At 40.7% G+C, this 15,591-nt stretch overlaps 1 protein-coding gene, 1 non-coding gene and 1 pseudogene across 7 annotated transcripts in view; 2 read left to right on the top strand and 1 right to left on the bottom strand.

The window, feature by feature from the left end:
- Positions 1-4,634: 4,634 nt before the first annotated feature.
- On the bottom strand, positions 4,635-5,806 carry LOC118905687 (annotated as a pseudogene).
- Positions 5,807-7,565: 1,759 nt separating this feature from the next.
- TRNAG-CCC lies at positions 7,566-7,636 on the top strand. The gene has a single exon. It is a non-coding gene; the product is annotated as a tRNA-Gly (tRNA).
- Positions 7,637-7,896: 260 nt separating this feature from the next.
- The window catches only part of TIA1 (TIA1 cytotoxic granule associated RNA binding protein), a 29,912-nt gene continuing 22,217 nt past the window's right edge, over positions 7,897-15,591 (top strand). For 4 of the 6 annotated variants that reach the window (XM_036872646.1, XM_036872648.1, XM_036872651.1 and 1 more), the window contains exon 1: positions 7,917-8,198. In XM_036872646.1, the coding sequence (XP_036728541.1) occupies positions 8,173-8,198 (26 nt within the window). In that variant the 5' untranslated portion in view covers positions 7,917-8,172. Of the gene's footprint in view, positions 8,199-15,591 lie in introns of all 6 variants that reach the window. The other 2 variants (XM_036872647.1, XM_036872645.1) reach the window with 2 other exon arrangements.

Here is a 15,591-nt window from a genome sequence, read left to right on the forward strand (position 1 = left end):
ATTTAAAGAGCCTATATAATCAATTACACTTATGTAAATAATTAAGATGTTTATTGAAGCCAGGCTTATTTTGCAAACAAATTAGTCTTAATTTGGCTATATTTGGTGGAAATGAGGATAATTTTAGAGAGAAAAATTACTTGTGGATATTAAATTCTAGTGCTGTTCGTGCCTTTGGGGTTTTATATTTACTACCTAAGACTCACTTCCTGAAGGGCTCCTCATTACTATGTTATATTATTGTAAAGTTTAATTAAATTTTTAAAGGACATTCTAAGTTTCTTTCTGAAGCTTATCCCAGTAGTCTGTCTTTGGACAAAGATCAGGTGCCCCATGACCTGCAACCAGGCAGATTATGCATACTGGGAAAGACATTATTTAAAGGGCCATCTCCAACCTAGATAGAAAGACCCTTACCAGGTACACTTGACTAGCTCATACACAGTAAAACTAAAGGAAATTGACTTTTGGATTCTTATTTCCCACTTTAGAAGGGCCCTGCACTGGGCTGGTCTATAGAGAAGACTGCTGACCTCAACTCACTTTAAAACAGTACTCAAATAGAAGAGAAACTACACCCACACTAGGACAAGAAGACAATGACATCAGAAGTAGACAGCTATCTTGAGATGCTGGACCTGACTTATATGATTATTTATAGTGTTTTATTGATTTCATGGACTTTTGCATATATCAATTTTTTTCTATCATGGGCACAAAGCCTAAGTAGGGTTTAAAATTAATTCAATTGTTGGCTTTACAGTCAATAATCTACGACTGATTCTTCTGGGTGTACCTTGGTGGATTTCTTCTCTCCAAGACTCTAACTGGATGGCCCTTAGAAATTTTATTTTAGAAGAAAGATATGCTAGGACTGTGCCAGCTACCACTGATATCACTAAGTGGGACCCTCTTATTCAGCCAATTAATGACATTTGTTCAGAACCTGACTATAAATACTCCTTTTCACTAGATATTAAATATGTTACTTAGGGCTTCCCTGATGGCACAGTGGCTGGGGGTCCGCCTGCCAATGCAGAGGACACGAGTTTGAGCTCTGGTCCGGGAAGATTCCACATGCCGCGGAGCAGCTAAGCCCGTGAGCCACAACTACTGAGCCCACTTGCCACAACTACTGAGGCCCGTGCGCCTGGAGCCTGTGCTCCACAGCGGGAGAGGCCACTGCAATGAGAAGCCCGTGCACCACAACGAGGAGTGGCCCCTGCTCCCCGCAACTAGAGAAAAGCCCGTGCGCAGCAACGAAGACCCAATGCAGCCAAAAATATAATAAAAATAAAATTAATTAATTAAAAAAAGAGGTAATGGTTATAAATTTATATATATATATATATATATATATATATGTTACTTAGCTCCTACTAGGATCCAATGGATTTATCAAACAATTTTATGGCCTTGGCTCTCCCCAGGTTGGTTAGGAAGATGCACAATTGGTTTTACTCATGCGCAAGGTCACCTAGAGGTAGCCTTTGAAACTGTCCCTGCCAATTTGCCTTTAATGTGAACACACTGGGATCAATCAGTCTTCCACTGGTATGATCGTTTGGCCACAATATTTATCCCTTCACTTGGAATTGAAGATGTCATTATTCACAGAGGCTTTAACAAAATTCACCCAGCAAGCCTTAAATGATAGTAACCAAGCCATTAGCTTGCTCAATTTAGAAGTTTCCACGATGAGAAAAGAGGTCCTATAAAATCACATGGCCCTAGATATTTTAACTGCTTCCCAAGAGTCTTCTAATATAACCCATATTGTGACACATATGAAAACGCAAACTTCCACTCTAAATGATCTTCTTCCCAGTTTAGGAGAAATACTAGGAAAAAGGTTTGGTTCGGGGGGGTCCTGCTTTAAATCTTTACTAATGGCATTCTTACTCCTGTTGGTAATTTTGACTACAGTTTGTGTAACTTATAAAGTGATGGTTTCTTGCATTTCGTGCTATGTATCACCAACTTCTACTAAAATAATATCTAAACTGCTTGAAACTATTGATTACATCTATAGTTCTCTATAAAATAATGAACATGCACAATGCACATGCAATGTAAAATTGACATAGTCTTATTGGGCAACTTGGAATTCACAGTCAGTCCTTGACAGACATTACACCAGTACAATCTCCCTAAAAGGAAAGAAAGAACCAGGCTTTTAGAACTGGGAATGGAAGGACATGACAGACCCAGGGCAGGTAAGCAACCACAGGTGGCATCAAGGGACCAAATATTTGATCATCTAATGCTTTCTATCAAAACATTAATGATCAAAAGAGGGAATTGATGAAATAAAACTATTTTTAAGGCAGGACAAAAAAATTTTAAACATAAAACTTTCTCTCTGCTCATTTGGGCCAATACTCCTTTTTAGTGTGCACTGTGCTTCTACAATTATACATAAACCAGATCTCCTTAAAAGACACAAGAATGCCTGCTTGATGGTAAAGAGCAATTCTTCCTGGCACCAGAAAGGTAATTCCTTAGGATATAACATGAGGGATCAGACATAACATGAGGGATGAGGCAGCATTGAACATGGTGGTGTTTTATTTCTTTTCCTTCTCAACTAAAGAGGGTTTTCATTTCCAGCTCAAGTGTATTTTATTTTATTTTATTTTATTTATTGCTATTATTTTTTGGCTGCAGCACACAGCTTGCAGGATCTTAGTTCCCCGACCAGGGATTGGACACAGCCTGGGCAGTGAAAGTGCCGAGTTCTAACCACTGGACCGCCAGGGAATCCCCACATTCCTTTCTTAATCCTTAATCAAGATGACTCACTACTTGCCTTGTACATGCAGATCTGGACTATGTAAACTGTCAATACATCATTTGATATATAACTCTTTGTCTTCAAAATGTATATAACTGTGCATTTTCTCTCTTTTTTTTTTTTTTTTTTCAAAGTACAGACATCCCAGCAACAGCACATGGTAAGCTGTTGTTGAGGGCATAGGTCTTTTTTTTAAAATTTTATTTATTTATTTATGGCTGTGTTGGGTCTTCGTTTCTGTGCGAAGGCTTTCTCTAGTTGCGGCAAGTGGGGACCACTCTTCATCGCCGTGCGCGGGCCTCTCACTGTCGCGGCCTCTCTTGCTGCGGAGCCCAGGCTCCAGACGCGCAGGCTCACCAATTGTGGCTCACGGGCTTAGTCGCTCCGTGGCATGTGGGATCTTCCCAGGCCAGGGCTCGAACCTGTGTCCCCTGCATTGGCAGGCAGATTCTCAACCAATGCGCCACCAGAGAAGCCCCGGGCCTTGGTCTTTATTGGAGGAGGGGTACAGGCAGGGCATGAGGAAGGTTCCCCCATTCTAAGAGGATGGGAACAGTCCTGGCTGCCGCACAGTGGGTTGTGGGGGGGTCTCTGGCCAGGCCACAGTCCACATGGGAAGACACCAATCAGTCACAAAGTCATGGGAATGCCACACAAGCCTGGCTGTAGGCCCAGGCACCATACAGGCGCCCGGGGCAGGTCCCCTGCACATTCATTGCTAAACTATACAGGATGAGGCTGTACATGAGTTAATTACAAAAGAGTCATATTTACAAAAATCTGTACACACATTTGAAAAACTCCCAAAATTGTCATCTATGTATCTCAAGTTGCTAAATGAAAATAATTAAAAATTGAATAAAATTATACATTTCTTTTCTCAGTTCTTTTCAAAAGGATTAATATTTTTAAAGCACATATGCTACTTTCCTTAGCAAATTCCACGAAGAGACTGAGCAGCCCAGCCCTCCTTGAGCCCCAGAGGACTTGAGCTATGAATGGGCCTGGCCAGGGGACACTGCCCAGAGTCGGGGAAGGGGATCCAAGCCCACAGTGCAGAGCAGAATGCTGAAACACAAAAAAGGAGGACGATGTCTCTGGCTGCAACTCTGGCATTAAATGGAAGAGGCAAACAGGATGGAAACATGCAGCCCTGCCAGCCAGGTTGGGGCAGAGTAGGGGAACAGGCGGCCTTGAAGCCTGGCTGCAAGAGAGGTGGGAACCAGGCCTGGGCACGTACCTTGATGGGAGAAAGTTGTGTTTCAACCAGCTGGGTGTGCCTACTGGGCCTGGCAGGGAGCGTATGCATGAAAGAAACAGGGAAGGGCAGGTGGGCCACCTTGGCCACAGCCAGCTCATCCAGTAACTAAAGTGGATGTAGTACAAAAGTTGCAACCAAGTACTATGGACATGATACCTGCTTGCCTTAAGGGTCATGTGGCAATGTTGGGCCAAAGGCAGGACCTTGTCCTTGTCCTGGGTGCCTGGGTCCTCAGCCACAGAAAGAGCCCCAAGTTTTCCCAATGTGTGTGGGTCAGGGGAGACAGACCACTCTCCCCTTACATGTTAGCCGAGAGCTCCTGGGTCCAGGTATCAAGGCTCAGAGTTTGTGCTTCTCTTTGCAATCTGTGTCCCCTGTAGGCACCAGCAGGCTGAGAATGGACAGAGGAATATCTGGGCCTCTCACCCCATGACAGAGCACCCAGCCTGAGCTCCAACTCAAAATATCACAACAGCCCTTCCACACTGACAAGGTGTCCAAGAAAACCCACAGGGTGGCCTGCTGAATAGGATGCGAGGCACAGTTCCATGGGGCAGAGGGGCATGGGTGGTGCTGATCCTAGGGGAGCTCCGTGGTCCTCAGGTGTGCACCAGGCCTGGGAGGGCCATAAATGATCACCGAGGCAACATGGTTGTTCTGCATGACCTCAAAGATCACCCGCTGAAGACCAAAGCAGAATGTGGAGCCAAAGGGGTTGGTGTTGTCTGGGGAGGAGGACCTGTGCAGGGCAACAGGCTTCTCCACAGGATGGCCCAGAAGCTCTTGGATGTTGCCCCCCCCCTTGCTGTAGGTCATGCATGTTTCGGTCTGACCATCTGTGTTTTCTGTCTTTACAGTTAGTGGGATCTTGAACTCACAGTGGTGATAAATGTTAAAATTATAATGTCCAGGGTAATTGGCGTGTGGGACAAAGTTCTTCACTTTGAGTATATTCGCGTCAAAGAGGATGTTCACTCCAAGAGTGAAGTAGTTAAAAAAGTAGTCATTGCACTTGGATGGAACTTGCTTATCAGGAGAAGGAGAATGAATCTTCATTTTGTCTTCTGACTTGTAGAAGACCTTGTGTGGAGAGCTAAGCATGCTAAGAACATCTTGGCAGGAATTGCCAAAATACACTAAGAATTCAAATACCCACATCTTGGCATCTGCTAATACGCTGGGTCCGCAACCTGTGGCGAGTAGGCGAAATCATAAACCTGAGGGTCCAGTTCCATCTCAAAGAACATCTATACTCTCAGCACACACATTGCCCAGGAAACAGCTCAGGGGCATCATGGGAACCTTGGTATCCTGTAGGCTGTTTCCACTGTAGATGTACATTCGTTTCACAATTGCTTCTTGGGTTGTCTGGAGAGAAGCCAGACCATGGGCAAAACTGGGTTCGTACTTGGGAGCCTCGGTCCATGAATCTCGCTGAAAAGAGAAAGACAGTCTTCTGAAGTTGAGGTGGAAGAGCTGCTCAGTGGAGTTGTACACGCCAGGATGGGTTGCACCGAAAAACTGGTCTATCTGCTCAGTGGTGGGAGCTATGGCTTGAGAATTGAAATGCACACCACAATATTTTAACTTTACTTTAGTCAAGTCATATATTTCAATCACCTTAAGTCTCTGATAGTTTGATCCCATCCTGAGCCAGGTTAGAGATGAGGTGATGGCTTAGAGGAGACCAGTGCAAATTCCCATTGCTCGTTTCCCAGAGGACGCTGAGGCACCATCTCCACACCCAGCATTGGTTTGGTTCGCTGATCCGGCGGCCTCCCTGCCGCAGCGCAGACAGACCGGAGCTCACCTGACCGGAAGCAGCCTCGGGCGGCCCTGTGCATTAACTTCTAATGGGCAGAAAAGTCTTCAGAGCTTTCTGAAAGACTGTCTCCCGGGCTATAATCCTCAGGTTGGCTCAAATAAAATTCTCTATTTCTTTCTTAGATTGACTATTAATCAAATTTTTCATGGACAATATAATGTCCAGAATAGACAAATCTGTAGAGACAGAAGATTAGTGGGTTGTGGCGAGGGGTGGAATGGGGAACAGGAAGTGACTTCTAATTGGTAAGTGTTTCATTTTTTTGGGGGTGAAAAATGTTCTAAATTTGATTATAGAGATGGTTGCACATCTCTGTGATTACACTAAAAAAACCACTGAACTGTACGTTCTATCTTTATACATTTTTTTCCTTTTTTTTTTTTTTTTTTTTGCTTTTTGGCTGCCAGCTTGGGGGATTTCAATTCCGCGACCAGGGGTTGAACCCAGGCTGTGGTAATGAAAGCCCGGAATCCTAACCATTAGGCAACCAGGGAACTCCCAAACTGTATATTTTAAATGGAAGAAATGTATGTTATGTGAATTACATCTCAAAAAGTTGTTTTAAAATACTATCCACTATTAACATTTGTCTTATTCATTCCCAAAAGACTAATATTTGATATCTTTGAATAAAATCCCAAGAATGTGCACCAGATTCTAAAGACAATTCTAAAAATGGTTATCCAAAAGTATCGAAGTCTAAAGGAACTAGTCCAAAGAAAACACCACATTTTGGGGCATGTACATTTTCCAATGTTTAAAAACTTTTACGTAACTTATAAAATGCAATACAAAATACATAATGAGTATACTGAAGTACATTTCAGAGCCCTAATTTTTCTGCTTCCCTGGAAGAGGGCTGAAATTTGTATATATTCTGAGTCAGTTGGTTTTAGAATTCTTGGGACCTACTTGCATTAAATAACTATTTCTTAAATATTTTCCAGTATACATTGAATATACCAAGGAAATTCAAATATAAAGAAAAATTCCGCTAAGATCTAGAAATACATTCCAGGCTCTCAAAAATTTGGTTAACACCAAGAAGACAAATTCTTTTAACATCTTTATTGGAGTATAATTGCTTTACAATGGTGTGTTACTTTCTGCTTTATAATAAAGTGAATCAGCTATACATATACATATATCCCCATATCTCTTCCCTCTTGCTTCTCCCTCTCTCCCGCCCTCCCTATCCCACCCCTCTAGGTGGTCACAAAACACCGAGCTGATCTCCCTGTGCTATGCGACTGCTTCCCACTAGCTATCGGTTTTACATTTGGTAGTGTATATATGAAGAAGACAAATTCTTAATGAAACTTTTTGTTTTTTGGCCGTGCGGTGTGGCTTGCGGGTTTTATTTCCCTGATCAGGGATGGGACCCAAGCCCCCTGCAGTGGAAGCGCCGAGTCCCGCCACTGCACCTCCAGGGAAGTCCCTTGAAACTCTTTTAAGTTAAAAAAAAAAAAATTTTTTTTAATGAGATTTTTTCCGTACAGAAAAAGCAGGAACATCCATTCAACTGTATCGGAATGAGAGAAAAGAAATCATTTCTTATATGAAAAGTAACAGATTATATGGACTCTCAATTAACTTTTATTTTTAAATAAATAAACAAATCTTCCGGGAATAAACGTTTGCTTGTACGTAATCCTAAAGCATTTCAGCAACAGCAGTTTCCGTGAGCGCCGCTGGTGTAGTGGTATCATGCAAGATTCCCATTCTTGCGACCCGGGTTCGATTCCCGGGCGGCGCATCCAAATTTTGTCCTTCCCTTAAATAATTTTTATAATCTTTCTTCTTCTGGAAACACTACTTTTCATTTCCATGAAGATTTATATTTCACTATAAATTACTGTTGACACATTCGAATCTGGAGGTGGAATTCAAAAAAGTTTACTCAAGTCATGAACTAGTTAACCTTTACGCCTGCGCAGTCTGAGACATCCCCGAGCGTCGCTGGAAGAGCGGCTGCGCAACGACTGAATATAAGGACTGAGGTGCAGCCTGGCGGCCAGAAGGTTGAAAGTGCAAGATTCTTCTGCGCCTGCGCGGCCCGGGTCACTTCGCTGGCTGCTCCAAGGCTCCCGGTTCGCCGCCATCTTGTGTTGGGGCTTCATTGTTCGCGCTGGGCCGGGTGGTTTAGTGTAATTGCCGCCGAAGCAGGGGGCGGAGTAACCTCTGGTCCGCCGAGAAACCCCGCTATTTCACAGACATAGCAGCTCGAAAGATTTGTGAGGTAGTAAAGGGTAGAGAGCTGGACCCGGAGGCGCCGCCGCGACAGCAGCAGCCATGGAGGACGAAATGCCTAAGACTCTGTGAGTCTGGGGCAGCGATGAGGGGGGCGGGATGGTGTTGGTCCCGGAGCGAAGCTTCGGCTCTGCGCCTCTCCCCAGCCTATTGTTCCCCGCGGACGCCGCGATATCATGGGTTCCTCTCCTTAGCGCTCACCGGGATGCCTAGGGACCGAGACCCGGGCTGTGAGGGGACGAGATGGACGGAGACGGGGCTCAGCCCTCTAAATTAGTCCCTACACCGTAACTACCCCACAGCGTGGCTTTTGGCCTCGTCCCGGGCCCTCTGTGGTCTTAGGCGTGGAGAAAAGATTGTCATTCAAACCCGTTTTTAGAACTCGGCTAGCCTTTTTGTTCTACGCTTTTCTTCTCTCCCCCCATCCCCCTCTCCCGCTTCTCGATTAACCTCTTTTGATTTTTACGGCCGTCTCCCTTTCATTTTACTTTCATTTTCTTTAGAAACTCTTTCTTTCATTGTCTTTCGTTGATAAGAATTTTTGTCTTGAAAATGCTTATACTGATTTTCAGGGACTTAAACTTTATTCTCGCAGTTGCCAACTGGAAAAAAGCCAAATGTTTTTTCTTGAACTTCTCTGTGGCTTTCCTTCTGTGGCACCCCCTCCCCCGATCAAAAAGCCCCAAATCGGACCCCTTAAGGATTTTGAAACTGCTTTTTAAAAAATGGAACTCGACCCCGGAGGTATATATCAACTGAGGGGAAGTGGATATAATGCATTTTTGTCGTCGCTTGCTACTTTTCTGATTGACATGTCGTTGAAGGAGCGGGGAGTTTTTAATGAAGCAACAATTGATAAGTACCTTAACATATTTAGTCACCTCTGAGAATTTTTAGACTTAGTGTTAAGTGATCTTAGTTTGGGATCTTTTCTTTGTCGTGTTGCTCTCCCCGCCCCCTCTCCTTTGTTTTTTTCGAAATATTATCCGCTGAGGTGATCCTGCCTTTGTTGCTTTTCTCGAAAAGAAGAAAAAGCCCGATGAGTTTTTGACGTAGCTTTTTTGTTTTTGTTCTTAGAATACTGGCAGTTTGAGAACTCAAGGCAATAAAAATACACTCTTAGGTTTCTTTTTGCAACGCTCTGGATATCACAGTTGTTACGAAGTACAACGTAATCAATTATTTTTTTCGCCACCAAAATAGTTTCAGTTTTGTAATCTATATGAGAAATATAGTCACTTGTTTTCTTAATGAATAGGTAAACTTTTGATAGTTTATCTCATAATGTTAGTTACATTATGTGTCTTTTTAATAGGATGCAGCAATTAGCGCATGACTTTTGTCTTTTGAAAGATTGTATCTGTAGATGAATACTCCCTAAAAAATCAGCCCCATAGAGTTTATGGAAACCTTTTTTCCCTCTTGCCTCTTCGCTAGAAGTATGATAGCCAGCAGCATATTGGATTAAGAACTCATCTTTTATAATGTCTTTAAGATTCTTATTTTGAAATTTTTAATTTCAGAAACTGCCAAAAATAATCTGAGAACTTAACCTTTTTAGTACGTTGATTTGGGAGTATCAAATAATGAAGACAACTTAAGCTTTCCCAGGCCAGTCTACAAAAGCAAGCAGTACTAGCTTGGGCACAGGGGACCAACCATTGCAGGAGAATTAATGAAGTTTTATTTATTTATTTTAAATTATTATTTATTTATTGAATACTTACCGTTTGCCATGTGTTCTCTGTTAAGTGCTTTATGAGCTTGTGTAATCCTCATCAGAATTCTGCAGTAAATGGGTCCATTTTACAGCTGAGGAAAAGCTAAGCTTAGAATTTAAGTAACTCATCCCAAGTCATATACCCTTTTGTTCATCATCCTGCAACTCTGCTGTCCTCAACTCTTGACACTTACATTCATGACTAATTTTGCTTTGTATGCTTTACTAGAACACCCCATCCAAAAATCTTTTCCCCAAAGTAGTCCATGCTTTAACATTTCCTATTATCCCCTCCCTCGCTTCTACCTTTCTCAACCAAAACTCCCATTCTTCCAGTCAGACCAATCTTGATTAAATATGAGTAGGTGCTCATCCCTAATTTTTCCCAGCAATGTTTCTATTTTTAATATAAAATGTTTGTTTGAAAAACCTTGGGAGTCAGAGGCTTTTAATATGTTCTTAGCAATGTCTGGTCCATGGTAAGTGATCAATAAATTTGTTTTAAAAACTGGTACAGTTTCAAGCAGTGAATCAAGATTTTACTCATTCTTGAGGGTAAGATACAGTCTGAATTTCAGTATTACCTGTGTACCTGAATGGCTCAGAGGAAGTGCCTTCCTTTGCCACAAATGAGTGTTCAGCAGTGCCTTGTTAGAGACTGCCAGTATTCAATTTCTTGTCAGCAGTACTCTGGAAATGTACAGTTGACCCTTGGACAAGGCAAGGGTTAGGAGCTCCAGCCCTCAAGCAGTCAAAAATCCATGTATAACTTTTACAGTCAGACCTCTGCTTCTGTGGATTCAACCAACCATGGATCATGTAGTACATATTTAGTGAAAAAATTCCATGTGTATAAGTGGATCCACGCAGTTCAAACCCATGTTGTTCAAGGGTCAACCGTATTGTGAGAAGTGGTTTGATTCTGGAAATGTTTTGAAAATAGAGAATTGCCAGTGGTTTGGATGTTGAATATGAGAGTGAAGTCGGCAATAACTTTAATTTGCAAACGCGTAATTATCAGCCATCTAGAATGTTAGTTTGTTGTAAAATATAATTAAAAACGAGAACTGTCCTGAGAGCATGGATATCTTATTAATAAGTCTTCTGGGCATAGTGTTAGATACTTCCGTTCAGACTGGTTTATGTACAGTTGGCCCTCTGTATCCACTGAAGTGGAACCCTCAGATATGGTGGGCCAGTTGTAAGAAACCTGAGCATCCATGGGTTTTGGTAACCATGGGAGGGGGCAGGTCCAGGAACCAATCCCCTGGGAGTACCAAGAGTTGGCTGGCTGCATATGGTCTGATCTCCAAGTGAAGGAGGTGCTAGCTGATAAAATAAGAGGGTTTCAGCTATCATGCAACAGAGTGTCCTTTGTGAAGAGTAGACAGTTGTTAAATAATAGTAAGGTTGGGGCTTCCCTGGTGGCGCAGTGGTTGAGAATCTGCCTGCCAGTGTAGGGGACACGGGTTTAAGCCCTGGTCTGGGAAGATCCCACATGCCGTGGAGCGACTAGGCCCGTGTGCCACAGTTACTGAGCCTGCGCTCCTGCTCTGGAGCCTGTGCTCCGCAACAAGAGAGGCCCGCGCACCGCGATGAAGAGTGGCCCCCGCTTGCCGCAACTAGAGAAAACCCTCGCACAGAAACGAAGACCCAACACAGCCATAAATAAATAAATTAATTAAAAAAAAATAGTAAGGTTATGATGCTGGTATATAGTATTTGTATTATGTACAACAAGCATTTACTGTCATACATAATTTTTTTTTTAATTGAATATAGTTGATGTACAATGTTATATAAGTTACAGGTGTACAGTATAGTGATTCACAATTCTTAAAGGTTATACTCCATTTATAGTTATTTTAGAAAATATTGACTGTATTCCCTGTGACATATAATATACTCTTGTCATAATTTCATAATTAGTAGGAGACATACACCTTTTCCCCCTGAACTAGAGTGACTCAGGCAAAATGGGTTAATTCCCTAGCAAATTGCAAATGTTCAAAAGTAATTCTGAGAGAGTACAGTTACCTCTTTGACAAATATTTATAGAGCACTTAAATATTCCAGGCAGGGTTCTAGATAGTAGATATATAGTATGAATGAAAATAAAAATCTACTCTTACAAAATTTATCATTAGATTAAAATGTATTCATGTTTTTCACTCAGATTTTCAGAGGCCTCATATCAAAGTCTGCATTTTTTTTTTTAAAGTCTGCATTTTTATACAACGATTGTGGCTCATAACAAACCCAATACAGCATTCTGCCTTGTAAATTTTTCTTTGTAGCTTAAATTTTCTAGAGCTGTACTAATCAAAATGAATATTTAAAATGTTTTGGATTCCAATGTTATAACTGTTTGAACTTAATATCAGCTTTTAAAATATATATTAAATTGACATGAAATCCTATCCAGAACTGTCAAGTTTTCACTAGCATTGATGACATTTTCCATTGAATTTTCTCAGGAAGCTTTTTTTTAGATTTATTTATTTTTTATTTTTTATTTTTACTGTATGCGGGATCTTTGCTGTAGCATGTAGATTTCTTAGTTGCGGATGCATGTGGGATCTAGTTCCTCGACCAGGGATTGAACCCAGGGCCCCTGCATTGGGAGCACGGAGTCTTACCCACTGGACCACCAAGGAATTCCCTCAGGAAGCTTTTTATTTTGAAAAATTTAAAACCTATGGAAAAGTAGCAAAAATAGTATGTTGTAGACTTAGATAACTTTCATGTGGCTTTACCAATTGCTAATAGTTAGCCAAATTTGCTGAACCATTTGAGAAGACATCATGACACTTAGGGGCTAAATACATCTAAGAATAGGGGCATTCTCTTATGTAACGGCAATATAATTTTCATATTAAGGAGACTACATATTAAGGAGTCAGCATTGTTAACTAATACACAGTTTATACTCATATTTTATCCAGTTGCCCAAGGAGGATGTTTACTTTCTAGTTCTGCACAAGATTGGTACATGATCTCAGAGGTGATATAATAAATATCAACATGGGATACTTCAGTCTATGCTGTTAACAAAAAGTTCATGGAACACATAGAAAGGGATATTTTAACGTTCTTGAATAAAAAGCATCTTGAAAAATTAAAACTACATAAATGTAAGAAATTTACATTTTTGTTTAGTAGTCCAGTTGACATTGTGACAGGGAATCTTGGCTTACAACTGCTCCAGTATCAGTTTTTGTATCACTCAGAATTTTCTTAAACGCAAGCTGCAAAAAAATTCAGGCATAAAAGGAATTTGTTTAAAAAGATATTGGACACTCCCAGAATTTGCAGGAAGGTTATGGAACCTGGCTTAGAAAATGTTCAGGAAAGAGAGACAACTAACTGTCAGGCCTACAGTCCTAATCAAGCCACAGACCATCCCAGAAAGGATACTACTGCCACACCTACTGAGGACCTGATACTACAGCTTCCACTTTCACTGGGCATGGAACTCTGCGGCCGTTTGCCACCAAAGTGGATTCTCTTCAGCCTCTGCTTCTTTCACCCCTATCTTTGTCTTCTGTGTTCAGGACTGGTATCTGTAATTGAGCTAGCCCAGATCACATGCAAGGGAGACTATATAACCATATTTAGCCTTTTCATCTTCTGAAGAGGAGTCAGGCTTTGCCACAGGGTGAGGATTTCTCTAAAAACAGGAAGATATTTGGCAGCCTAAAAAAAAAAAAATCTGTTACACAGGTAACTTAAATCCATGCTGTTAAGAGGAAATCCTTTCACTTCAGAAACAGAATAGTATGTGACAAAGTATGGGACAACTAAAGAAACATTTTTATATAAAAATGGGAATGAACTACAAGTATATATGTTACTTGTAGTTTATTGTAAAGGTGTCGAAGGTTGAGAGCAAGTTGTTGTGTAACTTCCTCTGAAGAGACTTTCTCTAAACAGCTCTGTGTAGAGTTAATTGATAAAGCCTCCTGGAACATATAGTATATAGCAGGCCACATTAAATAAACAAATATAAAGGCCATACAGACCTTAGTGCTTTTTAAAGTATCTTTTATTATTATTATTAGCTATCTTCAAACTACGTAAATCACTTAGAAAATATTTCTGAGAAAATCTTAAAGTTTTGCAAAGAGTAAATGATAGACTCCGGGTTCCCTAAATACTGTTCAACTTGTCACTAGATTATCTACCTTTAGCAAAGCAGATGTTAGAATTAAATTTTCAGAAGAGCCATTTTTTTCATTTAGACATATGCAATCCTTAGGATTTCTTATAGGCACAAGAGTCGGGTAAGAATAGATACAGAAGAGTTGCAGAGATAGTACAGAGTTCTCATTTGACCTTCACCCAGCTTCTCTTAATGTTAACATCTTACTTATATAACCATGATATAGTTATCACAACTAAGAAATTAACATTGGTACAGTACTGTTAACTACAAATTTTATTACCATTTCCCCATGCCACTAATGTCCTTTTTCTATTCCAGGATCTAATCCAAGATACCACATTGTGTTCAGTTGTCATGTCTCTTTCCTGTAATATGTAAGGAGATATCTTTCATTACTGTGGCACTTTTGAAGGGTACTGTTTCTCCACTGTACACTGACTACTATTTTTCTCGACATACTCTGTCAGTTAGAATTGAGTCACTAAGAGTAGCCGACCCTCAGGGAGAGGGAAATTAAGCTTCACTTCAGAGAGGGAGGTGTATCAAAGAATTCTTGCCAGTAGCGATTATTACTAAGGTGTTTTAATGGTGATTTCTCTCATTTCTTCTACATTTATTAATTAGAATTCGGTAAGAAAAAGCTATTGCCCCCCCCCAACCCTAATCTAGAATTCAGTCAAGGATTATTCATTGTATTAGGTTGTCAGTGTCTTTTAAGTCCCTCTTAATCAAAAACAGTCTTCCCCTCTTTTTACTTTTTTTTAGGACAATCTTTTGAAGATAATCAAATAAGTCGCCTTATATAATATCCCACATCTGGATTTGTGTAATTGTTTTATATGCCCAATATCCTGTAAACTTAGATCTAAATTTAAGCTTAGCTAGAGTCAATTAGATATTTCTGATTTGAATACTTCATAGATGATGATATATTATTCATATTGTACACACAATGTCTCATTGTTTATCCATAAAATGATTTAAAGTTTGAACACTGGGTCAAAGTGGCCAAAAGCTCTCACTTTTAAGGTGGGTTTTCCGTTTGCAGTTGTTAAGTGATCTATGTGATAACTTAGGCACCCTGCAAATATCCATTTTCTTACCAACCTTTCACCTAATAGTTTTATATCCATTAATGGTTCATGCCTGAGTCAGTTTTTCAGTCGGGCTTACACATTGCTAATTTAATGCTCTCTGTCTACATTTATTGACTAGCATTTTTCTATAAAGGAATTGTTCATTGTTCCTTAAGACTCAGCACTTCTCCCTTTGCCATTTTAACCTATACCTGTGCCTTCACAGTAAGCATTCAATATTCTGTTGAATGGGTAAATGGAAGGAAGGAATTGAATCCACATTTTCTGGCATGTATAGATGTTTATTTTTCTGGGGAGAGAGGCCATACCTTTCATCACATTCCCTGAAGGATTCTTAGCAGAAGAATGAGAAACTACAGTTGTTGGGAGACAACATTCTCTGATTTCAGAAGTAATAAACCTCTAACTCTAACATGTCTGGAGGTAATCTCATTTTAAAATCCCATTATTTATAAACCCTTTAAATAAGGATCATCCCC

Source organism: Balaenoptera musculus, chromosome 13 (genome assembly GCF_009873245.2).
Source record: "Balaenoptera musculus isolate JJ_BM4_2016_0621 chromosome 13, mBalMus1.pri.v3, whole genome shotgun sequence".
In the NCBI taxonomy this organism is placed as follows: Eukaryota; Metazoa; Chordata; class Mammalia; order Artiodactyla; family Balaenopteridae; genus Balaenoptera; species Balaenoptera musculus.